At 40.5% G+C, this 25,981-nt stretch overlaps 1 protein-coding gene and 1 long non-coding RNA gene across 3 annotated transcripts; both read left to right on the forward strand.

The window, feature by feature from the left end:
- Positions 1-971: 971 nt before the first annotated feature.
- flr (actin-interacting protein 1 flr) lies at positions 972-25,643 on the forward strand. Of its 2 annotated transcripts, XM_028303171.1 has the most exons (14): positions 972-1,123; positions 1,256-1,468; positions 6,101-6,248; positions 8,624-8,804; positions 9,961-10,080; positions 11,253-11,417; positions 13,308-13,458; positions 13,908-13,964; positions 16,041-16,169; positions 17,310-17,416; positions 19,068-19,170; positions 23,167-23,339; positions 24,273-24,423; positions 25,224-25,643. In XM_028303171.1, the coding sequence occupies exons 1-14, from the start codon at positions 1,108-1,110 to the stop codon at positions 25,331-25,333; spliced, it is 1,824 nt and encodes a 607-aa protein (XP_028158972.1). In that variant the 5' UTR covers positions 972-1,107; the 3' UTR covers positions 25,334-25,643. The 2 variants fall into 2 exon arrangements, with proteins under 2 accessions (XP_028158972.1, XP_028158971.1); XM_028303170.1 differs by lacking the exon at positions 13,908-13,964 and having other exon boundaries at positions 13,308-13,515.
- LOC114351835 (uncharacterized) lies at positions 19,612-20,103 on the forward strand. Its single transcript, XR_003655812.1, has 2 exons — positions 19,612-19,651; positions 19,731-20,103. It is a non-coding gene; the product is annotated as an uncharacterized LOC114351835 (long non-coding RNA).
- Positions 25,644-25,981: the final 338 nt, after the last annotated feature.

A 25,981-nucleotide genomic window follows, 5' to 3' on the forward strand; every position in this document is an offset into this window, starting at 1 on the left:
TAAGGAAAACTAAGAAAAATTGCCGTATTGTACAAAATGTTACGTTGGAAGGTTTAAATTAAAAAAAATACAAGTGATGTATTATGTACTATGTGTATACTACTTTTAAACTTACTTATTTTATTCATCACTTAAAGATTTTGAATAGTTTAGTCCTAGAACCTACCCGAATAAAAGTGAAGAATCTACCAAAATGAGGAACTAACGATTTTAGACATTAACATCTCGGAGATAAGGTTGCATTTGGTTGAATTCTGTTGACGTTTCTTTTATATGGTTCACAAGTTGGTGTGTTCCATAAAATAAAATATTTTTTTGATTACTAAAACTCATGAAAAGCTCATAAAACTCAACCTTAATCAATTGCCGTATATTTTGATACGGTAATGGAAGAGCTGCCGTATACCGTATTTATGGTGCCTAAGATGCCTAAATGCCGTATATTACGGCAATTGCCGTATCAAGAACAACACTGATTTAATAATTCTTTGACCAAGAGAAGTCACCAGAATAATATTATTGGTTCAGCTTCAACCAATGAAACTACTTCTTCTTTTATGTAACCAATCATAACTCGAGTTCACGTTGACACAACACTGATAATTAAATACTCGTCTACGATTGGTCAAAAATATTATGAACAGTCATTTGCTAAATTCGAATTGGTCAGTTGCATTTTTTTAAACAGTACTCAATAGTGATGTCATGACTTATGAAAAACCGGTAACATTCAATTTATAATTGAATTGGTATCGATTAATTTATTGTTTTAGCTTGTAATAATTACTAATCATTATAAAAAATATAATTCCTGAAAATTCATTGTCTAGAAAATTTTGAAATAACTGAAACATGTTTGTAAGAAAATAAATGTTTCAATAAAAATAATTCAAAGAAAAAGTAAGATAGCGGGTGCCCATATATGGACATTTCTAGTAAATTACCACCAACATAAAGAAAATAACAAATCTTCATACGTCACTTTTTTGGGAGGCTATGAAGTGTTAGCGGCTGACTGTGTTTTTCTAAATAAATTGGAAAGTACTGATTAAACTGTAGTCCTAGATTAGTCAGCTTAGTTTATAGTTAGTAAAGTGTAAGAAGGAAATGTCTTATTCGAACAGTAAGTGACTGTCGTGTTATATTTATCACATGCTTGGTCGTATTCTGGTTCGCTGGTTATCTGTCGATTATTTGGTTTATGTTTTGAAATAATTGTGTTTATTGATGTGAAACGGTGTCCGTGTGCCCACAGAATATACTTTTGCGGCTCTGCCGAGGACTGCGCGCGGTACGCCGTTGGTTCTTGGTGGTGACCCAAAAGGCAAGACTTTCCTGTATACCAATGGGAATTCGGTGATAATTCGCGATATCGAGAACCCGGCTATATCGGATGTGTACACGGAGCATTCCTGCCAAGTAAACGTCGCTAAATACTCGCCCAGCGGATTCTACATTGCATCTGGAGGTAAGGTTATGCCATATTTAATTTACCATAGGTATTTCCTGTTTATAAATTATTTTAGACTGTACCACTGAGTGTTCAATAAATTCATTTATCAGTTAAATAAATGAGAGACAAAATAACAAATTAATCTTGTTACATTAATTGCAACAAAACATTCATCAAGTAAATAATATCTTTAAATGAATTGATAGCGCTGATTAATGAAATAATTTTGTAGCAGACCATTCAGAAGTAATGACATCACTGTTATATTGTGAGATTGTAGTAATGAATCACCTTATTTGATAACAAATGTGTATAAATAAACATATTCAAGGTTAAATACTAATAACTCATTTTATGGTAGAATTAGGTAACATTTTAAGAGACAACAGACCATTTTATATTTAGTTTCCATAACATGCTATGTTTACTAAAATGTAAAAGCTGAGAATATTTGACTTTTGATTATTTTAACACTGTTATTTACTGAGAATTTCTGACCTTTCATTGGTCTTATAAGACCATAAGACAACTTTTTAAAGCTTCATCAAAAAGTGAGCAGCATCATCAAAATTTTAAACATTGAATGCTGTGGGGGTGCAGTGGGGGTCTTCAGTGAGTCCCAAGCAATTGATTTCTATTGTTTCTAGTATCTCGGTAGCTAAAGGCCTAAATAATCAAATTGTTTGAATTGTGATTTTATTTTAGGTTTTATTTATTAAAACAACTGTTATGAAATGCTATTGTCAAACAGCCAATCTTATCTTGTTAATTACATTAATTACAAAACCACTCCTATTCTTTGATAAGGTCATTTTTTTATTTATGTTGATTCATAGAATTTGCACATAAAAATATCTGACTAAAAACATCCTTTTAGGTTTATTACCAATGAATTAAAATGTTTATAAAAGTATCATTTGCAGCTAGCTAGACATCCTTTTGCAAGCAAAGTTAGTTCTGAATGGAACCCAATATAGTCTTTGTAGCATTATCCAAATTCAATGTTTGTATGTTAACTTGTCAAATCAATTTTATACCAACTTCAGTATAATCTTTTGTGATACTGTGATATTTATTTCCTCTTTCAAAGTGGTGAAGAATTTTTTTATCATACCTGAGTTTTCTAAAGTAGGTAAAACTTATATTTTGTCATTTAGATAATGAATAAATGTGCTTAAATAGGTATTAACATGAGCGTTGCACACTTTACTTGCCTTTAGGAGGTAATCGAACTTGCAACAGCAGCTTTGTGGTTCGATTCGCGAACCTTCAGGTCACGCAGCTGTCAATGAGGATTTTATTATAAAATAACAATAATATAGGCACACAATGGCGTATTACTCACAACATATTGACCTTGAGCCAGCCCTCACCCTAATCTGCCGCGAAATAAGGGCGATTATTGCAGTGCAATTGTCAAGCTTGACGTGCCGCCCATTCAATGTATTCCAAAAATAGCTCGCCGCAAGGCGTCATGCGTCCAGCAGGATTCATGCTATTTAAATACATTCGCAAAATGCAAATAATATGGTAATGTACTCATTAACATTATTTCATGAGGCAGGGATCCTATAAATGCTAGTGGACCGTCAGAGCGTTAAGTTCATTGTGCCTAATAAGCATGCATCCATGAATGGATTTGTGTATTATTAGCACAATGTAAATAGATACAGAAAATTCAACGTTAGATTGAAGAAATCTAATGTATCTTATCTGCGATTACCGCTTTGTTCAGACACCTATAAAAAAGGTTTTTTTTAGATCCATGCCCGCAATAATCGCGGTTTTTGGTTGGTTCTCATTGTCGAGGCACTGAGGCGGTTACTGTTTGATGCAAATGTACGAAAACTGCTTAGCAACTTCGCGATTATCACTGTCCGAACCAGGCCTAACGACGTATCTATCTGTACGGCTAGCACGAAAATCTTTCGAGTTCAAATCGTTTGCGTACTCGAATCTCCATCAAAAGATTTAGTAACAAAACTACAACAGCGCCCTTGTGAACGTGTCGTAAAGTAAACTTAGTATGAGATGTGGTTGCACGAAACTTATTTTGAGAATCAAAATTGTCACGTTATCGTTTAATTCGAAGATTGAGTATCGAATTTTATCGGGTACGCAAACGATTCGAAGACAAAAGTTGTTCATGCTAGAGGTACTGATTGTCGCTAGTACAGTCGAAAGCACATCATCATCAGCACTAAAAACGTTGGTTGTAAAAGCACTTATTCTGTGCTGTGCTGTGCTGTCATCTAAACTTTCTCGGTAGGGCGTGTCCTTTAGTTACAGAGGTAATCCTCTGACAAACTGTCACTTGTCTGCAAGCTCTCTGGCCGTCACTACATAGCCAGAATCCTTGATGTTACGCAGTTTTCTTGATAGTTGGGATAGCCGACCGCGGCGATTGACTTTAAACTTCAAAAGTGCCCTTAGATCTCCCGTTTAGGGGATTTTTAGGCTTTTTTTGGACTACTTGGCTATTCTATTACATACTTAATTAAATCAGCATTCCAAAACCCCGCATGCGTCCTTGGCATCAGTAGCAACCGTTTTTTGTAAAGTATCTTGCGTATTGAAGTCCTTCTGTGCGTTTTTATTTTATGGCATATGAAAAGGAGGACTATCTTTATGTGTTTTGAACACGATATTTTTATGCAGTTTACCTCATACGCCAAGCTTGTTAAGTTAAAAATAGCACAGCGCGTTTTATGGTCTTAATATTTTTTTCCTATATATCTGGCGGCAGAATTTTTCTTTCCGACTTATCAAACGCAATTTTTTTGTTTAATTTATTCAGGCAAAAGTATTTTGTTTTTAAATTGTCTTCTTGAATTGAGGTTTATTATTAGTTTACAAGCCAAGCGTCTTTTTATCTTCCACTAGCCCTGCTCGCGACTTCGTACGCGCGAAAATAGTTTGAATAATATTTTCCGTTTTTGCAACATTTTGCTTTACTGCTCCGCCCCTATTGTGCACATATGGAAATGGGCGAAACTAGACCCATTTTTATCGACGGAAAGAATGCCAAAATGTTGTGTACTTTATCAAGACACACTGTATAGCGATCCTCGATAAATGAGCTATCCTGAGATTAGCGCGTTTTGAACTAAGTCGCGGGCGCAGCTAGTGTCAAATAAAATGTAATATTTAAGTGGCCTATATCCAGCCCAGCAACGTTTTATTAGTATTGTGTAATAGGAAACATTGGCGAGCCGCCAGGCGTGCGAACATCTCCAGATTTAACGTAACTTATGTTTGGATAACTATGAAACTGATCGTGCTAACTGACATCAAAAGTTTTGCTTGTTTCTACTGCCTTGTCGTATGTGTTGTATAGTGTAGAACCAGTGTAATTTGTAATATGTCGTCTCTAAGATTATAGACTTTTATCAGCCTAAAGTTTGGTCGGGCTGTTAAACAGTATGAGCAAATATGAACATACGCAGATTACATACAACGATTTGGTTTGTCATACCAATTCGAAGCCAACAAACAGTCTGCAGGGTCTCAGGCCCTTTAAGATTTAAATGAAAAGGTGTATGCTAGATTTTAGATCTCTAAACTTCACTACAGTTAATCTAGTTTGAAATATTTAAGTATCATTACAATCCCATCGGCTATTTCGTTTGCTACAACGGAACTTGAAATTATCGGTTAATGGTATCATCATTATAAACAGGAAAACTTGAGTATATCATTTGGTGGATAAATTTCTTGGCCAAATCCCAAGTAGATAATGGCCGCTAAAGCAATCCCTTGATGCGGGTAACGACTCGTCCAAATCGTCACAGGTCTTAAAAAGTGGCGGTTTATGCTAAAACCTGTGTAGGGCGCCCTTGAATTTATGGTAATAAACTGGTTGAACAGTAAGGCTGTTTTGCTGAAAACTCGATTCAAATTAAAAATCTGTTCCAGCCCGTAATCAAAATATTTAGGAACCAGTTTGAGCGTAGATTTGGATAGGAACGCTTGCGGTTGCGCCAGTAGTGCAGCGTAAATAGTATAAAACCGAGAAAATTGCAATTTAAAAAGCCACTCTTTGAGTTCTTAGCCTAAAACTCAAACTTGATACTAATAAGTATACATTAATTACCTACTACATTAGAAAACTGTTTAATGCACTGCAAGATGAAGACCCTCTCTAGGGCAGGTGACCCGGTTTTGGCCATTTTAAGAATTTTTTAGACTTTGAGGCTATATCATTTTACAGTTTTTGTTATCACGGACTTATTTCTTGTAAAAAGTGATTGAATATATTTAGATCTAACCTAAGGATACATTTTTTTCATAATAATTCAATGGAAAANTTCGCCATAGGGAAATGAAAGATTTCGCCTACATTACCCACACTGTCCAGACGGGTTGGAGAGGACCTATGTTCGCACATTTCTCCCATAATCGCCTCCTTCTGACGACATCCACTACACCATTGGTTCCTAAACTTATTTGAGATGCACCCCTTTCGACCATACAAAAATTCCTCCTCCAGTCAAGTTTATTTATTGATCGTATCGAGCAGTCTGGAATGCATACGCAGAAGGCCCCCCCTTTAAAGGTCTTTGCGCCCCCCCTGCGTACCAATCCACTACATTTGATAACCATCTTGACCTTCAATTTCGATTTAATTCACCCTAATTTTCCTTTCAGACGCGTCAGGCAAAGTTCGCATCTGGGACACTGTGAACAAGGAGCATATCCTCAAGAATGAGTTTCAGCCGATCGGAGGGCCTATCAAGGACATCGCCTGGAGCGCCGACAGCCAGAGGATGGTTGTGGTCGGCGAGGGACGGGAGAGGTCAGTTAAAAAAACAACATTTCTCTAAACCCTGTGGGGCCTAGTAAAGTAACAGTTGTATTTCGAAATCGCTTTGCTTTGGCAGGTATAGATCAATTCATCCACGAAGACGCGCCCCACCATACTTCCGCGAATGGTTGAGTGTTATCGGTAAACGCTAAAATATCCATGAGTGCACACGCACACTACAGTAATTACGCTCGGATTGCTCGGATCAAACTCCCCGCATCCCGCGCTTCCCTCGACCTAAAATTGGTGGAGGGCGTCTTCGTGGATGAAACGATCTATAGTTATGATCCGTGAAACAATATAGAAATTAAAATTGTACGTTTATAACCTCAATAAGGGCTTACAGTATTTGCGCTCGCAGTTTAAGACAGTGGCAGACTGTTAAATCCTGTTACTCGCCTATAGTGCCAACTAATAGCAGGCCTGGCTCACTCCACGCGGTACATCCGATAATTACCTACAGCGAAGCGCCCCGCCGGCGGGTATTATATCAGTCGAGTGTCACGCGCGCGCCCGTCAGGATGCTGGCGCGATGGCGTGCGTTGTAGTACCTAATTCTATGATCGAAGGATTATTTAAAAATGGACATAAAGAGAAAGAAATATTATTGTGTGGCGTTCGGGTGTTTAAATTCGAAAAGAAATCTACCGGATTTATCTTTTTTTTCGCTTACAAAAAGATGCTGAAAGGTATGTTGGCCATGTAGGTAATCAATAATTCTTAGGATAGTATAGGAACCATGACTACTGCTCAGAATGCGTTCGTTCGTTTCAGCCAATTAATGACGTCCACTGCTGGACAAAGACCTCTCCCAAGGTTTTCCATAATGAATGCGTACTTACCTACATACGTACCTCATTACAAAAAAGTAGATTAATTATTTTTTTACTAGACACTACTAGACAGCAACCCTAACAGCGTAAGAAGAGTTCAGAGGCACGCGATAGAAAGAGACAAAACTTGTAGGTGAATAAAATTGTAGGTACGTAGTGCTGTGCGAGCTGAATTCCACTGTATCGCGTCGTAGCAAGACTCGCATTTATTTAAATCGTCTTGCGGAGTAATCCTTCTGTACCTGTACTATTACTTATTCTGTGCTAATAGGCGCAAATATTAATCTTTTATGTACTTATATTTCAACTTAGTACATAAGCCCGCAATGTAATTGTGTCCCAAATAAAGAGAAAATCAAAATACGGTTATGCCCTCATCAATTTGTAACTTTAACTCGTTAGCATAAGGTCCAAGTTAATTGTGCCGTGTCATTGCCTTCAGATTCGGCCACGTATTTATGTCCAAGACCGGTACCTCGGTCGGCGTGATCAGCGGCCAGTCCAAACCGATCAACTCGGTGGACTTTAGCGAAACTCAATTAAATACAGGGTGTTAGGTAAATGGGTATATGAGCCGACACTAGCCCATGTTAACATGGTCATATAAATGGTATGGTGAACTCAGAAAATTGATATCTTAATTTTAATTATTTTAATTTTCATACAAATCGGATTTTATAAAAAATATCTTGTATGAAAATTAAAATGACAATATCAAATTTCTGACTTCACCATACCATTTATATGCCCATGTTAACATGGGCTAGTGTCGGCTCATATACCCATTTACCTAACACCCTGTATAGACTTTGACTCTTTATCTTAATGTTCAAAATCAATTGAGGGTACTTTTTCAATTTGTACGTCACATTCCTTCGTTTCAGCCAAATGACGTCCAAAGCTGGACAAAGGCCTTCCTCAAGTATTTCCACAACGACCGGTACTACTCCGCCTACATCCAGGCACCTCCACCTTCACCAGATCGTCGGTCCACCTTGTGAGGGGCCTGCCCACACTACATCTTCCGGCTCGTGGTCGCCACTTTTTTTTTTTTTTTTTTTTTTTTTTCCACACCGAGGAAGCTTTTGGCCTGTATCTCCCCTGATGGTAAGTGACGATCAGGCCGAAGGTGGAAGCGAGCTGCACCCGGAATCCTCAACCACAGAGGAACTGGCTATCTTACCTCTAACTGCCGGAACACAACAATGCTGTTAACATTGTTGTTATGGCGACAGACTTAGGTAAGATGGTGGTAGCTAGCCAGGCGGACTTAGAACAAGCCCTACCACCAACCAAACCGAACAGAAAAATCTGCCCCCACTGGGAATCGAACCCGGGACCTCTGCGTCTGAAGCAGGTGGTCTAACCACTAGACCACAGAGGCGGTTTAGACTTGAGAACTTTTCCACTTTTCTGCCCCATCGGCCATCAAATCTGCGAGTTATGTGCCCTGCCCACTGCCACTTGATCTTAGCAATTCTGCGGGTGCAATTCTACGTCACATTACACTAATATTTGATAATTTGCCTCCAGATTCGGCCACGTATTTATGTCCGAGACCGGTACCTCGGTCGGCGAGATCAGTGGTCAGTCCAAGCCGATCAATTCCGTGGACTTCAAGCCGACGCGGCCGTTCCGCATCGTCACCGCATCGGAAGACAACACCCTGGCCGTGTTTGAGGGACCGCCGTTCAAGTTCAAGTGCACTAAACAGGTATGACAACTTACTAAAGAGGCGCATTACAGATCTTAGCAACACCAGTTGCTATTTGTATGTTTTAGCCCGACAAAGTAAGACAGTCCAGGTTATAATAATTGTTTGAATGTTCAGTACACCATCCTAAATGAAATGTGAAAAGTCCCCAACGATCCTTCATTTAAAAAAACTAAAAAAAAACCGTTTTTTGCATTGTTCCGTCAAGTAGTAAACTTATCATAACAATATGAGATGAGATCTAGCCATGTCAGACCTTAGGCTACAATATAATATTACCGTAAGCCATAAGAAGAAATGATATGTTAAAAATAAATTTTTGGACTGACCATTGAACTTGGCACCCATTTGAGATCTAAACTTCTTTTGTTGTTGAAGTCAACAAAAAAGGCATATATCATAATATTGAACTTGGCTCTCATTTCACATTTTAAGGCTGAGTTGCACCACAAATAAAGTTATTTTCATTCTTTCTTTCTTTCACCACCTTATTTTAACTGTAACGATAACAATAACCGGTGCTTTTTGTATGGAGTTTGACAGATTTTTGACGTTTGTCAAAGTTAAAGTAAGATGGTGCAACCCAGCCTAAGTTTTGATGGATCATATTTTACTGACAACATTTTTTAAGAGCGCTTTCACATTTAGGCGATTTAGCAGCGCGACGCTCGAAAATTTCATACTATGTGACAACGGATGCATGCCTTCACATTATAAAAACGCCGCTGCCGCGCTGCTGTCGCGCTACTAAACGCCCTAATGTGAAAGCGCTCTAAAGCAAAGAAAATATTAAACAGTCAGTAATAATTGTCTAGTGCAGTGTTTTTCAACCTTTTTCATGACGCGACCACCCTAGCATAAAAAAAAAATTTGCGACCCCCCGACCATTCGCTTTCTTTTCATGCCTTTTACAAAGATGTTGTAGGGGCCGAATTCTTCAATTTATACAACATTTATGCATTTGCATAATTAGATTTCGGATAAATCTAGCTTTTAAACTTCTCTGGCTTTTTTACTGTGGTAGTTTTTACGACCTCTCGCGACCCCCCTATAGAGGCTTCGCGACCCCCCAGGGGGTCGTGTATGTCTGTGTGTGTGCGTGTGTCAGTGTATATCTCAAAAAAATCTCACTTATTTCAATACATGTATTTTTCAGGAGCACACCCGTTTCGCCCAAGCGGTGCGGTACAGTCCCAATGGCAATCTGTTCGCGTCGGGCGGCTTCGACGGCAAGATATTCCTTTTCGATGGCGCCACTTCCGAGCTGAAGGGAGAAGTGAGTATCGTAGGACAGTTGACACCAGTCAATTTTGGTATGATATCACACAAGTATTTGCCTCCATCTGCCTCAGCTCGTCGTTATCCAGGCATTTTATCGATTTTAGACGATTAGCCTTTGTCGCCTAAAATCGACGATAAGATATCATGAATCTCATCCTGTAGGCCTAAGATGCTTGCCGTGATACCTTTTATCGACGTCAAAATGTATGGGCAAAATCGATAAAATGGTGTGATAACCGCTTATCGCGGCGCGCATCTTAGGCCTACTGGGATGCGACTTGGGTCGACATTTCATTATCAGATAATTTAGACTCCATTACAGGAGTGCGACCCTCGCATTACTAGAGGTGATTAGAGAATTTGGCCCACACTTCCTCTGCGGGACAGATAAGGTTGAGGAGGGAATTTTTCTAAAAGAACACCATTCTGGTTTTACAATCTCAATTAGTTTTCAATCAAGTTAGTTTTAGTCGCTTCGTGACAAAACAAATTGTGCACTGTGCCAGTATGTAGCCACCATCAATCAACGACCTTTCTTGCCAGTGGCGTCAAATAAAGTCTTTAATTTTCTGCAAATAAAAATTTTACACAGTCCAATATATCTTTAACCTTATACACTAAGAGCTGATGAACGCCAGACCTACGTCATTTAATAAAAGCTGAAAGTGTGTCAGCGTATGCTCCCAATATAGGATATAATGTTCGTGAAATATGAAGTTTGGGTCATGGTGGCTTTGAGAGCTACCCTAAAAAAACTGTCTGCAAGGAGTTGGAACTGTCAAAACTGTCTCGCTGTTGGGGAAAATACTTCTATTTATTGCCCAAATATTATACATACAAATCAGATTTTATAGTATAACGTAAGTCTAACTTTTACGGTGGCTTTTTCTGTATATTCAATGGACTGTAATTCTACTAACGTTATACCATTAAATCTGATTTTTATGTTTAATATTTGGACAATAATTAGAAGTGAAGTGATGACCCAAACTTCATAATTCATCAACATTATATCCTATATTGGGAGCATATGCTGACAAACTTTCAGCTTTTATAAAATGACGTAGGTCTGGCGTTCACTAGCTCTTAGTCTATTCTCTCTCATGACAAAAAGCGCGGAGAAGATATATTCTTGGATTATAGTTTCATTGGTAATTTTGTTTCCAGATCGGCTCCCCAGCCCACAAGGGTGGTGTATACGGTATCGCCTGGTCACCAGACGGCACACAGCTGCTCTCTTGCTCCGGAGACAAGACCTGCGCGATATGGGACGTGGAATCCATGCAGCGGGTCACCCTGTTCAACATGGGAACTGCTGTTGAGAATCAGCAGGTGAGATTGGACTTAAATTTTGAAGTCAAAGTCAAAGTCAAAATTTCTTTATTTGTTTAGACTAATAAATAGTTCTTACAAATCGTCATATGCTCTTAAGGAGCCTCTACATGTCTCATAATCTTTTTATCCTACCAGCGCTTCGAGACCAACATTTGGCAAGTGCTGAGAAGAAGCGCCGCAACAAACTCAGTCACCACTGTCTGCCGGCTAATATAAATAAATAGAAATAGTAGTAATAGGTACATTCGATTCAGGAGCAGTTCACTGAATTTACCATGCATTCTTGTATGGTGTATCATAAGAATGCGTATACAAGATTGCGTGGTATATTAAACAAGGTAGTGACGTGCTAATATCTAGACTTACATATTAAGGTACTAGTAGAAATGACTCGCATACATAAATTGGAATAACTTGGATTGACCAGTCCCCGAAAGCAGCGCCTGTTCACAGACATGACGAGTGAACCAGCCATCGCTTCACTCGACCATAATAGAGGGAATGTAACGTTGAGGTCTTAAGGGTGAAATTTGTGTGTAGCTACTGCTGGCCAGTAGCTAAGGATGGTTTATACAGGGTGGAATTTTGTAATGCCAAAGGAAAGGACTCTTAATACTGTAGATATAATATTTTCCTTTATTTCTGAAAAGAAAGAGAATTGCATTTTAAGATTTCCGAAATTCCATCCTGTATGTTACGGACTAAGCATTACATTAGATTTTGATGAATATGACGTCTCTTGCTCTGGAGACAAGACCTGCGCGATATGGGACGTGGAAACCATGCAGCGGGTCACCCTGTTCAACATGGGAACTGCTGTTGAGAATCAGCAGGTGAGATTGGACGCTAATGTGGAGGTCTTAAGGGTGAAAATTGTGTGTAGCTACTGCTGGCCAGTAAGTAAGGATGCTTTCCCAGTCGGCCGTTTGGAGTAGTGGTTTAGAGCGGACTACTATGCCGAGAGGTCCCGGCTTCGATTCCCGGCCGGGCAGAAATTGAAATGATGAATTTTAATTTCTGTGACGGGTCTGGGTGTTACTATGTATAATATGTATGTATTAAAAAAAGATAAGTAAGTAGTATATCCGTTAAGCTAGCACCCATAACACAAGCTTACTTTTGTTGTTTACTTTGGGGCTAGCTGGCGTTGTGTGAAATTGTCTAAAGATTTATTTATATGTTGAGAACTAAGCGATACATTTGATTTTGATGAATATGACGTCAATCGATTCGTTATTATGGCCCTGGTAACTTTCATGTCTGTAATACACACTCCGGGGACAAATGGAGCAACATGTTACGTGATGTTCCCGGGTATGCTTTGCCCTAAGAGCGTCGACACGAAACATGTTCTGGGTCACGTAGAAAACGCGCGTGACACTGAGGGACAGTTACGGAACGTTGCTGCCAATAGGCTGAGTTGCACCACCTAACTTTGACCGTAACTATAACGATAACCGGTGCTTTTTGTATGGAGTTTGACAGATTTTTGACGTTTGTCAAAGTAAGATGGTGCAACCCAGCCATAATATCGGCCACAGTGTTAACTATCCATTTCCGTTTAAGCTCTCGCTCTCATCAAATGGTGATACTTTGCGATTGAACGAGACGATATGACCGGCAATGGGCAGTTAACACTGTTGCCGGTAGTACGTGCTATACACTCTTGAGTTGCACGGGACGTTTGTCCCCTAGTCACTAGGGCCTAGTGTATCCGGGGCTACGTTTTAAATGAATAAATACTTCATTTATTTGCTCAGAAACATGCTATTACAGAATGGTCAATAGAAATTGACAAGTCCAACATGTTTAACCGACTTTAATAGGAGTCTGTCGATTTTTTCCATAGTCAGGTAACAGTTTTTAAATTGTTTTGTTTTCTTACAGGTATCCTGCCTCTGGCAAGGCAATCACCTTCTCTCCGTGTCCCTATCGGGGGCCATTAACTACCTCGACGTGGCCAACCCGGACAAGCCTCTCCGCATCCTGATGGGACACAACAAGCCCATCACGTGTCTCGCGCTCCATCCTGATAGAGGCACCGTGTACACCGCCAGCCACGACGGCTGCGTCTCTTCCTGGGACGTCGCCACCGGTAAATAAATAAATAAATAAACCTTTATTGTCACCATAACAAAAAAAAAATGCAACTTTAACACAGCTTAACAATTAAAAATAAGGTGACAAGGGCATCCGGCTCAGCGTAAGCTGTACGGCACTAGGTCCATGCAGCGCTGGTTTTCAGCCGGTGCCAGTCTCCTGCACAGTAATACAGCGTACATAGGTAGATGCAGTGATATAAAAAACAGAAATAAGATTAAAATAAAAAACCACACATTTTTCATCACCAGTCACTAAGCCTCTCCCACACCGTCACACCGTCAGCTCGTTAAAACAAAATAAAAAACAAACGTACGTAGCGGGACAGTCCCCGCGCGCTGCGGGACACGTGTCCCATCACGTGTCTCGCGCTGCATCCTGATAGAGCCACCGTGTACACCGCCAGCCACGACGGCTGCGTCTCTTCCTGGGACGTCGCCACCGGTACGTAGCGGGACAGTCCCGCGCGCTGCGGGACACGTGTCCCATCACGTGTCTTGTGCAACACAACACAACAAAAGTGACTGACATGTAATCAGATATGGACAAATCTGACTGGTTTGTAACTGGTAATGGACAACGGCAGAACTGACGGTCGATGGGGCAGCAAGGTTCTGGAATGGAGGCCGCGTACCGGAAAACGCAGCATAGGACGTCTACCTACAAGGTGCACCGACGACCTCATAAAGATAGTGGGAAGGCGCTGGATGCAGGCCGCCACCAACCGGCCATCGTGGAAATCATTGGGGGAGGCCTATGTTCAGCAGTGGACGTCCTATGGCTGAAATGATGATGATGAATGGACAACGATGACCAGTATGTATAGCCTGACCAGGAACATAAAAACCCTGGCATAGAGGCGCGTCAATTGCATTTGATAGTGCAACACTGAGTACAGTCGTACCTGTGTTAAATTTGTTGGAAAGTTAGAAACTTTTTGGTTAAACGCAAGCATATTTGAATATTTGAATTTGGCACTCCGCTGTCAATGTAAGGTTTCCAGACTTCTGGATCAAACACTCGATCTCATGTAGTCTCTGTGTGCTGTATGTTCTAAAATAAATCCGTGGTAATCTTCGTGGTCTTTTCCTTCTTACGCTCCAATCTCCAACATGGAGGCTAACTTTATGTATCAGGATTCAGGATTACGGGCTAATTTGATATTTTCATGAATTAACGAAAAAATATTATTATAGGTAACCTGGTTTAAATAAATTAAATGAAAACATCAATCGAGCTAGTAGGATTTATTTTATTACTAGCTTTCCGCCCGCGGCTTCGCCCGCGTGGAATTTTGTCTGTCACAGAAAAACTTTATCGCGCGCGTCCCTGTTTCAAAAACCGGGATAAAAACTATCCTATGTTCTTTCCCGGGACTCAAACTATCTCTATGCCAAATTTCATCAAAATCGGTTGCGAGGTTTAAGCGGGAAAGCGTAACAGACAGACAGACAGACAGACACAGGGTTTTTATGTTCCTGGTCAGGCTATAGTTGGGATTCATCAATAATCAAATTCAGAACTTGAATATTCAACTGCAATGTCTGCTCATGAACGCTTCAAACTCGGTACTTCTTTCCCAATTCCATAAAATTCAACACTTAGAAAGTGACAAAAAACTTTAAAATAGGTAGTTGAAACAAACCACAGCTAATTTTCATAGTGGACTGTACTATACGATAAACATGTCAGTCAATTTGACACCCTTGTCGTAAAAATTATTCAATGAAAATATTGTCCGAACCCTTAGTATTTCTCTTCGACAAATACTTTAACACATTGTGAACCACTATTCTTTCACGACTATGAAAAGATTTTAGCAATTTAATTCACAAAATCAATTGCGCACATTTAAAATAAAGTTTGTTTACATTTTGACAGCAATAGACTGACATGCAAGGTGACATGACAATGAAGTTTTCAGTTACTGTTGCCATTAAAAGAAATTAGTACCATTAGTTTTCCGCAACATGGCGAGGGTTTTTATGTTCCTGGTCAGGCTATAACTAAAGCCCGGTCCGTGAGCACGTAGAATTTTGTCCAATGACCCCAAGCTTCCCATTATATTGCTGTCGCGACTGTGCGACGGGCGCCCGCAGTGAGTGTGCGAGCGCGACAGCAACATAATTACGCGCGAGCGATAAGGATGGATAGCTTGGGGTCATCTTACAAAATTCTACGTGCTCACGGACCAGACTATAGTAATGGACAAAAACAGCTAATTTGAAGCGGACAAACGTGACTGAGGTGTAATCAGAAAGTTATACACTCGCGAGTAAAAATATGGAATCACCCTATTTGTTTCGAGCGATCACAAAAACTAAATGACTAATAGAAGGCAAATAAAAATGGCACCATTTTAAAGGTAATATTATAAACTTTAAATTGATACCACAGATACACACATAGTCATTCAGTTCTTAAGTTCGCTCGGTACAAAACACAAGGGGATGATTCTATACTTTTGCTCGTAAGTATATTTCACTCGGATTATGTATAATATAATTGTTCTTATTCCAGGTGAAGGGCGTCACTTCCTCGGACAAGGCCACGGCAACCAGGTGAACGGCATGCGAGCCAGCAAGGGTGGCTCGCTCCTGACTTGCGGCATCGACGACTCGCTGCGGAAGGCCGTGCCTGCCGCTGAAGGTAGTCGATCATATCCTCTTGCCAGATAATACTTCCCCTGAAGTAATACTTCCCCGGTAGTTCTTACTTGGCACTCCAGGAGTCCAGGTGCGAGAGAGACCAATAGTTTCGACGACTCGCTGCGCAACGCTGAAAGTAGATCGATCATATTGCAATTAGTGTGCCTACCATGAGTTTACGTTTGGTGAGCTCGCTAGCGAATACGTCAAAAAATTCTATGAAGATTTTATTTCTTGAAAGTAGCCGCTAGGGGCGCTGCACAATATGTCATACATTTAAATGTCATTTTTTTACGCAGTCGCTAGCGAGCACACCTAACGTAAACTCATGGTAGGCACATAGGGGTATCGTTTTAGCGCTCACCAGTTAGCGCCACTGTAGAGTAAGGTCCTGTCTCTTGCTAGTAGCGAAGACAGTGGCGCCAACTGGTGAGCAGTAGTGGTAGGAGGACTATCGCATTTGCACTCATCAAGATGGCGCCACTGTAGAGTAAGGTCCTGTCACTCGCCAGGGGTGCCAACTGTTAAGTATAAAAACGATAGCCCTCATTCCAGATTATGTAGCTTTCTCAGGTTTAACCCGAGAGATTTTGGAGTCAGTTGTGCTTACTTGGCAGACCAGGTGCTAGATAGACTAAAAGTCGCGACGACTCGCTGCGCAAGGCTGTACCTACTGCTGAAGGTACAATTTATGGAATGATTGGATGACTGGAATTCGCTGCCTGATATCATTTCCCGATGAATTGATTTCCAGGTGGAATTGTGTAAAGCAATCGTAATCATTTGACAGTTCATAACGTCAAATACCTACCTTTTCAAGCATCGCATGACACCCACTCTTCTTGTGGGTGTCGTAAAATAAAAGGCGACCAAAAGAGAAATATAAGACCATCAGGCCTCCCCAACCCAGCTGGCCAGTGAGTGTAGGTCAAATCTTCCTTTTATTCTATGGTAATGCTACAGTAGAAACCAAAAGATAGTCCTTTGACGATAAAAGTAAAATCAAAATCAAAAATATTTATTCAGTTTAGACCACAAGTTGCACTTATGAGTATACAATATAATCTGTTATTGGCTGTAAGTGTTATATGTAAATATTATTATGTTAATAATAATGTTATTTCTTAATTATTTGTCACAGGGGACGTGCCAACATACACCGACGTGGCGATTGCTTTAGGCTCGCAGCCGCGTGCCATGGATCATATCCCAGAGGATGACACCACCATCGTCGCTACTGTCAAGGAGGTATGCTACAATAGCTTTTGACGTAACTTCGCTTGTTTTAAACTTTGGAAACTCCACTTCATCTTCTGCGGACTCTTACATAAAAATAAAAACTATTCAATGACAATAAATCCGACGAAACAGCCGCGCTTGAGTAGCGATGCACGTGGCAGTCAAGTTTATATCAAGATCCGAATCGAAAACGCGAGGGAAAATAAGTTTGTGTCGATACAAACCCATATTGATACTGTATCGCATTTATCTCGTTGTTGTAACGCGTTTAAATCGTAACTTAAAGCAGCTACGCGTCCATCGATACTGTATTGCGTTTTTTTCGCAGCAAAAAGTCGCAGGCCCTTTATGGAATATAAATAATACCACAGAATAATAATAAGTATAGCCTGACCAGGAACATAAAAACCCTCGCCATGTTGCGGAAATCTGATGGTACTAATTTCTTTTAATGTCAACAATGACTAAAAACTTCATTGACATGTCACCTTGCATGTCAGTCTATTGCTGTCAAAGTGTAAACAAACTTTATTTTAAATATGCGCAATTGATTTTGTGAATGAAATTGCTAAAATCTTTTTATAGTCGTGAAAGAAAAGTGGTTCACAATGTGTAAAAGTATTTGTCGAAGAGAAATACCAAGGGTTCGGACAATATTTTCATTGAATAATGTTTCCAACAAAGGTTGTCAAATTGACTGACATGTTTATCGTATAGTACAGTCCACTATGAAAATTAGCTGTGGTTTGTTTCAACTACCTATTTTAAAGTTTTTTGTCACTTTCTAAGTGTTGAATTTTATGGAATTGGGAAAGAAGTACCGAGTTTGAAGCCTTCATGAGCAGACATTGCAGTTGAATATTCAAGTTCTGAATTTGATTATTGATGAATAATAAAATAAATCCTACTATCTCGATTGATGGTTTCATTTAATTTATTTAAACCAGATTACCTATAATAATATGTTTTCGTTAATTTATGAAAATATTAAATTAGCCCGTAATCCTGAATCCTGATACATAAAGTTAGCCTATTAATTTAACACAGGTACGACTGTACTCAGTGTTGCACTATCAAATGCAATTGATGCGCCTCTATGCCAGGGTTTTTATGTTCCTGGTCAGGCTATACTACAGAACGTACAGAAGGTTTACTTCGCGAAGGTATTTAAAAAAATGTATATGCTCAATGTCATTCACAATATGGTGTAATTTAGCTTGACTCAAGAGTCAAGCACTATTTTGTTGACAAACGTCAAGTGATCGGTACTGCGCCGAAGCCATACGGCTGACTTCGGTAAAATGATGTGACGTGAGGTGCCAAACTGCAGAAAATGGCGGAGGAAATACATGATTAAGCATGAATAATATTAACCACTTATTTACCTCTCAGTGTCTTCAGGCTAATTAAAAAAGTAAAAACAGTTAAATACTGCACAGTATTTAGTACACCATTTTCTTTATTCTTTTCCATCGTACACAAGAATACGCGTGCGTGAGTCAATGCTCGCTCGTATGTGAGGCCTTGTCGAATAGTAATCCTGTAGGGTGTCATCGTGATTGTTTTGTTTTCGGTGTAAACTCGCGGATATGAACAGGCCTGATAATACCTACATTAAATAGTTCGTAATAGTGGGCCTCAAGCTATAACTTCTTTACAGTTGGCTGTAGTGATCGGAGGCAGCAAGCAGTCGACGCTGCCTCTCTCGTACGAGCCTACCTGCGTGGCCATCGATCCCAAGTCCAGACACGTCGCTGTCGGCGGTAAGTGCAGGTCTATTCCACTTTGATCACCTGGCTTTGATGACCCAGGTGATCAAAGTCCACTTTCAGCGACAATTTAGTGTCCTTTGATCACCCACGGATACGATGCCCTGGGTGAGCAAAGTGGACCCCAGTTAAATTATTATTTTAGTGTCCTTTGATCACCTACATACAAATCACACCTCCACTTATACTTAATGTACGGACAAACATTGTTCAGGTAAGTAACGCTTTAAAATATTTTCATGCTGTAAAAAAATTGACTATATTATTCGGCATGTGACGATGCACAGCATCTGGTGAGAGATGCGTCTACTTCCGGTGTAGTTTTTTAGCATTTTATACCTTAAATGACGTCATTTCCGCAATTATTTAATAGGAATTCATTTGACTTACTTCCGTTTGCCGCCATTTTAGTCACCTGGGGGCGAGCTTGCTCGGAGTTCTTCATAGCGTCTTTAACTTCCAAACTAGCAACATCGTAAGCAGAAACTCTGATCAGATTTTTACTGAAATAATTTATTTCTCAACGTTCTAATACTAAGTTTAAAATTAAAAAGTGCAATTGACCGCGCGTGTGTGACCGCGAACGACATGTACGTGATGGTGGTTGGCGCCAAAGGGGACGAGTGTCTTCCGGACGACGAGCAGGTGGACCCAGAGCGTCGGATACCGGAGAAACTCGGACCCCGGCGAGATTCAAAACGGATGAAACGAGGTACGTGGGATTCTGATAGCTTTAACACTCTTTTCGATCAAATGAGCATTCTCGCGAATCTCTATATTGTATTAATAGATTGAATAACGTACCCACAACCATCTTATCCAATTTTAACGGCGGCCCCGTCAGCCCCAATCGCAAACATTACCAATCAAAATACGTTGTTAGCATCACCACAATCGAACGATAACTCTTTCTGGTACGAGTTTCTTAATAAANNNAAAACATCACCTCCTTTCGGTTCAGTCGGGTAAAAATAGCTCTGACAGCGCAAAATATTATCTCCCAGGTCGATTCAATCAAATTTATCTGACGATCTAGGTCGATTTACGGGATAAACAACCTACTTAGTGGCATCTCCTGGGTTCAAATCCAAAGGTAAATATTCCAAAAGTTGCTGTCCCGTTTCTCACCACAGCAAAAGGTACCTGCTTAGCACCTCGAAGTGACCTTTCTGGCTTTTCTCAGCTCTTTTCTTAGGGTTCGAGGCCGACCCTCAAAATACAGAATCTCCACCATGTTCTTACCACATGGTGACCTCCACGTCAGGATCAGGTAACATGTAATTTTTTAGTATGTTGAGTTGGGGGTAATAAGGTATCATTCCTAAAACATACCTGGAGTATGGATTACTAATGTTTGGCCAAAAAACGTTTCCCAAATTATCACATGGCAAACAACGTTTCGCAAATTTTCATTTGGCAAATTCTTATTTGGCAAAACAACTTATTGCACGCTTCGCTCGCCTTCGCGCGTTAAGGGTCACTGTTCTAACCTAACCTAACCTACTATTTTCTGCAAAACCTACTTTCGCATCCATACTATTTTCTGCAATCTCTTTGTTTTACATAAAATTCTTGTGAAAACCATGATCATTTGCCTTGTGCTTTGATTTGTGGGTAACGGTGGGTAAGCATGTGAAGTTTCAATTTGACCAAATAAATTATTTGGGATATAATATTTGGCAAAATAAAACATTTGCTATATAAACATTTGCCAAGTAAAATTTGACCAAATGATAATTTGACCAAATGAAATAGTTGCGAAAAGTACATTTGCTAAAAGTTCATTTGGGAAATGAAACTTTGGCGATAAGTTGTTTGCGAAGTGAAATTTGGCGAAAAGTAATTTGGCCAAACGGAAGGATACCCAAAAATCCACTTTAAAAACTTATAAAATAACCTGGCCTTGGTGGTTAAACTAATGGCCTAAGGAAAACAGTCGTAGCTATATACTTACCTCTTGAAGCTCGACAGCAAGATTTATTTGCTAGACTAAATCGTTTATCTACTCTTCTACTACCTTTATGCCCTGTGGGTCTAGACAAAATTTACTTTAAAATCGCAAACCAGTCGAAGGATGGTCGATTAGCCTTCTTTTTTCTATACGAAGTTATAACGTATCCAATTTTCGATTCGATCAAAAAGTGCTACTTGTCTAGGGGGGCTGGTATTACTAATCTAAAACTTGTAAAACTTGTACTATTAAGAAAATGTTTGTACTTACAATTGGACATGACGTGTCTAATCAGAGGAGGTGTGATTTGTATGTAGGTGATCAAAGGACACTAAAATAATAATTTAACTGGGGTCCACTTTGCTCACCCAGGGCATCTTATCCGTGGGTGATCAAAGGACACTAAATTGTCGCTGGAAGTGGACTTTGATCACCTGGGTCATCAAAGCCAGGTGATCAAAGTGGAATAGACCTAAGTGCAGGGCTATTCTCAAAGTTTCGGGTCTGTCAGTCACCGTCGCTCAAGCTGCATCTCGCTTTGCGTGAAAGGGATAGCAACCTTTTTCAGAGTAACCCTTCTAAGGCGGAGACTAGGTATTGACATGATGGACCATTGGCATTGACATACGATTCAAGAAGAGTCACCGACGTCGCTTACAGTCCTGACTCCAAATGCTAGCAAGACGTCTTAGACATTGTCCTTATACCTTTGACTTACGATTCAATTTCCCACAGCGGGCACAATAAAGGGTCTAAAGCCTGGTCCGTGAGCACGTAAAATGCCCATCCTTGTCGCTTGCACGTAATTATGTTGCTGTCGCGCTCGCACACTCACTGCGGGCGCCCGTCGCACAGTCGCGACAGCAATATAATTACGTGCGAGCGATAAGGATGGGTAGCTTGGGGTCATTGGACGGGATTCTACGTGCTCACGGACCAGGCTTTAGACGCCCATATGCCATAGCCGCAGCATGGGAGGGGGACATTGACATACTATGACGTGATAGAGCATACAAATCTGAAGTCTCGCTGACGTTTGACGTCTCAAAAACACCCTCCTGTGCCACTCCCATGCCTCAGACCCTGACTGAATTAAGCGCTACCTACTACTATTTCCATCTCCCGTTCCCACCGCTGCATCTCCTGTGTAGCCAGGATCTACAGCTTGACCGCCAATAAAAACCCAACCAGTGAAGGTCAAGTTTGTCCCGGGGGAAAATTAAATTGTCATTGGACCCGCAACGAAAATCAGAAGAAAATAGAGGAGTTCGAAGCTCGATCCAACGCGGATAGTAAACTTAGCTACTATGAACCATATCCCATTGACTTACGGCTCAATTCGCTTACAGCCCCGACTCCAAATATCTGGTGGCTAGCGAGACAATAGACATGGACCTTATTCCATTGACTTACGGTCCAATTTCCCACATAACGTGAAAAAATAAAGGTTCTAGCCGCCCATACCTCAGTCATTGATTCAGTAACTGAGTCAATGCCTTAGGTCGCTAAACTCTAGAGCAGGGGTGGCCAACCGGTCGATCCTGATTGACCGGTCGATCGCGAATATTAGTCCAGTCGATCGTGGCAAGACAAAATATACTACATGATTGTGTACAACTATGCTGTTTCATTTAAGATTTCAAGAAGTATGTAAGTGGTAGATCGCCCAGGGTTTCGTTAGTAAACAGTAGATCTTATGTCTAATCAAGTTGGCCACCCCTGCTGTAGAGTCTAGCGCGAATTAGCGTCTAAGAACGGGAGGGTGTCATTGACATATTATGACGTGACAGAGCATACACATTTGAAGCATATCTGTAGTCTCGCTGACGTTTGACATTTGCGACGACAGTGCGACATTTTGTACTATAGTTTCATTAGAGATGTCACACTGTCGTCGCAAATGCACGATCTTAATAACACCTGTGCCGCTTACATACCTCAGGCACTGACTTAGGCGCTAGAGAATAATAGTCATACACCCAACGTGGATTTAGATATTATGAACATTATTCCATTGACATAAGAATCAATTCCCTCAGGCGCGGACAACAAGGTGCACATCTACACGTTGGACGTGCGCACTCTCACGCCCAGCGTGGAGCTGACACACTTGGGCGCCGTCACCGACGTCGCTTACAGCCCCGACTCTAAATATCTGGTGGCTAGCGACGGCAACCGGAAGGTTATACTGTACTCGACCGATGAGTACAAGGTAAGTAAACTACCTAAAACATTTTAATACAAGAGCAATTGAACAACTATAAAATCTCACAAAACACCGCATCGCAACGTGAGTAATCCAATAGATCCAAGTGCAACTGTGCAAGTGAACTTGAGTAACATTAGTGTTAAAAAAGTACAAGATGATGTTGACTTATTTGTAACTGTTAAGGTATCTACTACTACACTCAACATCAAATAAATCGCACCTCCCGCAACAAGCACTTTCAAACGTAAGCATCCCCTCTTCCCATCAATATTGCCACCATTTAAAAGCCTAGTTCTAAACTTCATTTCATTAAAGGAAAGGTTTTAACCCCAAAAATGTGTCTTTAGAAGGATCCAGAGTCACTTCTTCAAAAAATAGGCTATTACGCTTGAGCCAACTTTTATGGCTATAAAACTGTTAAGTTGCGATTAATCGGTATCCATCTGTTAAAGAGGACACGTGTGATCATTATTTGGTTTAATAACCATAAAATTTGGTCTAATTGATCCCAGAGGTGAGCCCAAAGTGAGGTCTCTTTTCAAGTCACATTTATGGTATATGATAATCATTTATTTAGAAATTAAATGTGTTTTTCTTTAAGGATATTTATTGGGCTTTCAACACAATAACACCAATATTGTTGGGGCACCATGATTGTGTCAGAAGAAAATCTTTAAAGTTCGCGTCGCGGAAGGTGCGGTTTATTTGATGTTGAGTGTATATTTGTATAATGTATTAGAAATAATAACTTCTCAAACGGCTAGTGCGCGTATTGGCCACTCAAGTGGAAGTAGGTAAACCCACGGAACTGTCAAAAAAGAACTGGCAAAAGAGTGAGAAAAAAAAATGACTCGTCGAATGAATTTTAAGGTTACAATCAGTCGGTTGTTTTATTATATTGACAGTAATTAAATATACTGAATGTTAATCTTCCAGCCGGCTCACAACAAGGAGTGGGGCTTCCACACAGCTCGTGTCAACTGCGTGGCCTTCAGTCCCGACTCCGAGCGCGTTGCATCTGGTTCTTTGGACACCAGCATTATCATCTGGAGCGCGCTGCAGCCCGCCAAGCACACCATCATCAAGAGTGAGTGTCACACTGGTGGCCTGTGAGGCCTCACGGTCCAGTAGGGCTCCACACAGCTCGCGTGAACTGCGTGGCCTTCAGTCCCGACTCCGAGCGCGTTGCATCTGGTTCTTTAGACACCAGCATTATCATCTGGAGCGCGCTGCAGCCCGCCAAGCACACCATCATCAAGAGTGAGTGTCATATCACATAAGTACATGTGGCCTGTGAGGCCTCCGTGGTCCTGCCAGTACTAAGCAGCCCGCCAAGCACACCATCATCAAGAGTGAGTGTCATACTGGTGGCCTGTGAGGCCTCCATGGTCCAGTCAGTGTTAATTAGCCTGCCAAGCACACTATCATCAAGAGTGAGTGTTGTACTGGTGGCCTGTGAGGCCTCCGTGGTCCTGCCAGTGCTACGTAGCCTGCCAAGCACACCATCATCAAGAGTGAGTGTCATACTGGTGGCCTGTGAGGCCTCCGTAGTCCACTGTGGCCTTCAGTCCAAACTCGGACTCGCGTTTAGCTTGCTGGACACTAGTATCATAATCTGGAGCGCCATGTTCCCATAGTGGTCTGTAAGGCGACAATCAGTGAGCACAAAATAAACACAGTAGTCCTCATGAAGATACTTACACAGACAGCAAAACACTGTCTATACAAATTGTACGTTACTTTTTGGTTCTGTTTTTCAATGTCAACCGACTATTATAGCTATTTGTTTAAAATCGTCATTTTATTAGTTAATTCAATAATTATGAACTATTACCTTATTTGCGTGACACCGTTACTGCATCACTAACGAATATTTCTTTCTTTCAGACGCCCACCCCCAAAGCCAAATCACTGGCTTGGCGTGGCTTGACGACGAGACCGTGGTGTCTGTGGGCCAGGATGCCAACACGCGTATCTGGAACGTGCCCAAGGCCTAAGGCCTGTAAGGCCAGCAAGCGACAGGCCGAACGCCTGAAGATTGGGTTTAAAGGTTTGTAAAGGGAATATTCTTTATTTTGAGATTTTATGATACGTCCTGATCGCTTCAAGCTGACGAGAATAATTGTAGTTTTAGGGAGTTATAAATGGTCGATAATTCGTGTTAACCATAGACCATAGATAAACACATGTAAGGGATGGTTCTGTCATAATGATAAGTCATATTAAAATCAATTTACTCAATTATTGGACTGAAAAATCCCTACTTCAACCATATTGGTGAAACTACAGTTCTGAGGTGGTTTTTATTTGAGAAAAACAAATCTTTGAACAAAATAAAATCAGTCATTAAAAATAAGGAATATTTCTCTACAAACCGAACACTTGAAGAGTTAAATGAATTTAAGTCATATGAAATTCTAACATATTTATTTTGCTTCTAACTTTAAGTTGTATAATTTAAATGCTCAGTTAGATAACTTATTTCGTTACTAACCAGAGTTTTGAGTATTGCTTTATTGGACTGAGGTGAGATTTTGATAGGTAGATCTCAAAAACATTTTGCATTTTTGCCCCGCCAATAACTTAAGTGTAAACTTTGTGTCTTTTGCATTACTCACTCTGTTTTATCTTTTGCTGTTAATAAT

Source organism: Ostrinia furnacalis, unplaced genomic scaffold, assembly GCF_004193835.3.
Source record: "Ostrinia furnacalis isolate ACB-3 unplaced genomic scaffold, ASM419383v2 OfSCF1207, whole genome shotgun sequence".
NCBI lineage: Eukaryota > Metazoa > Arthropoda > Insecta > Lepidoptera > Crambidae > Ostrinia > Ostrinia furnacalis.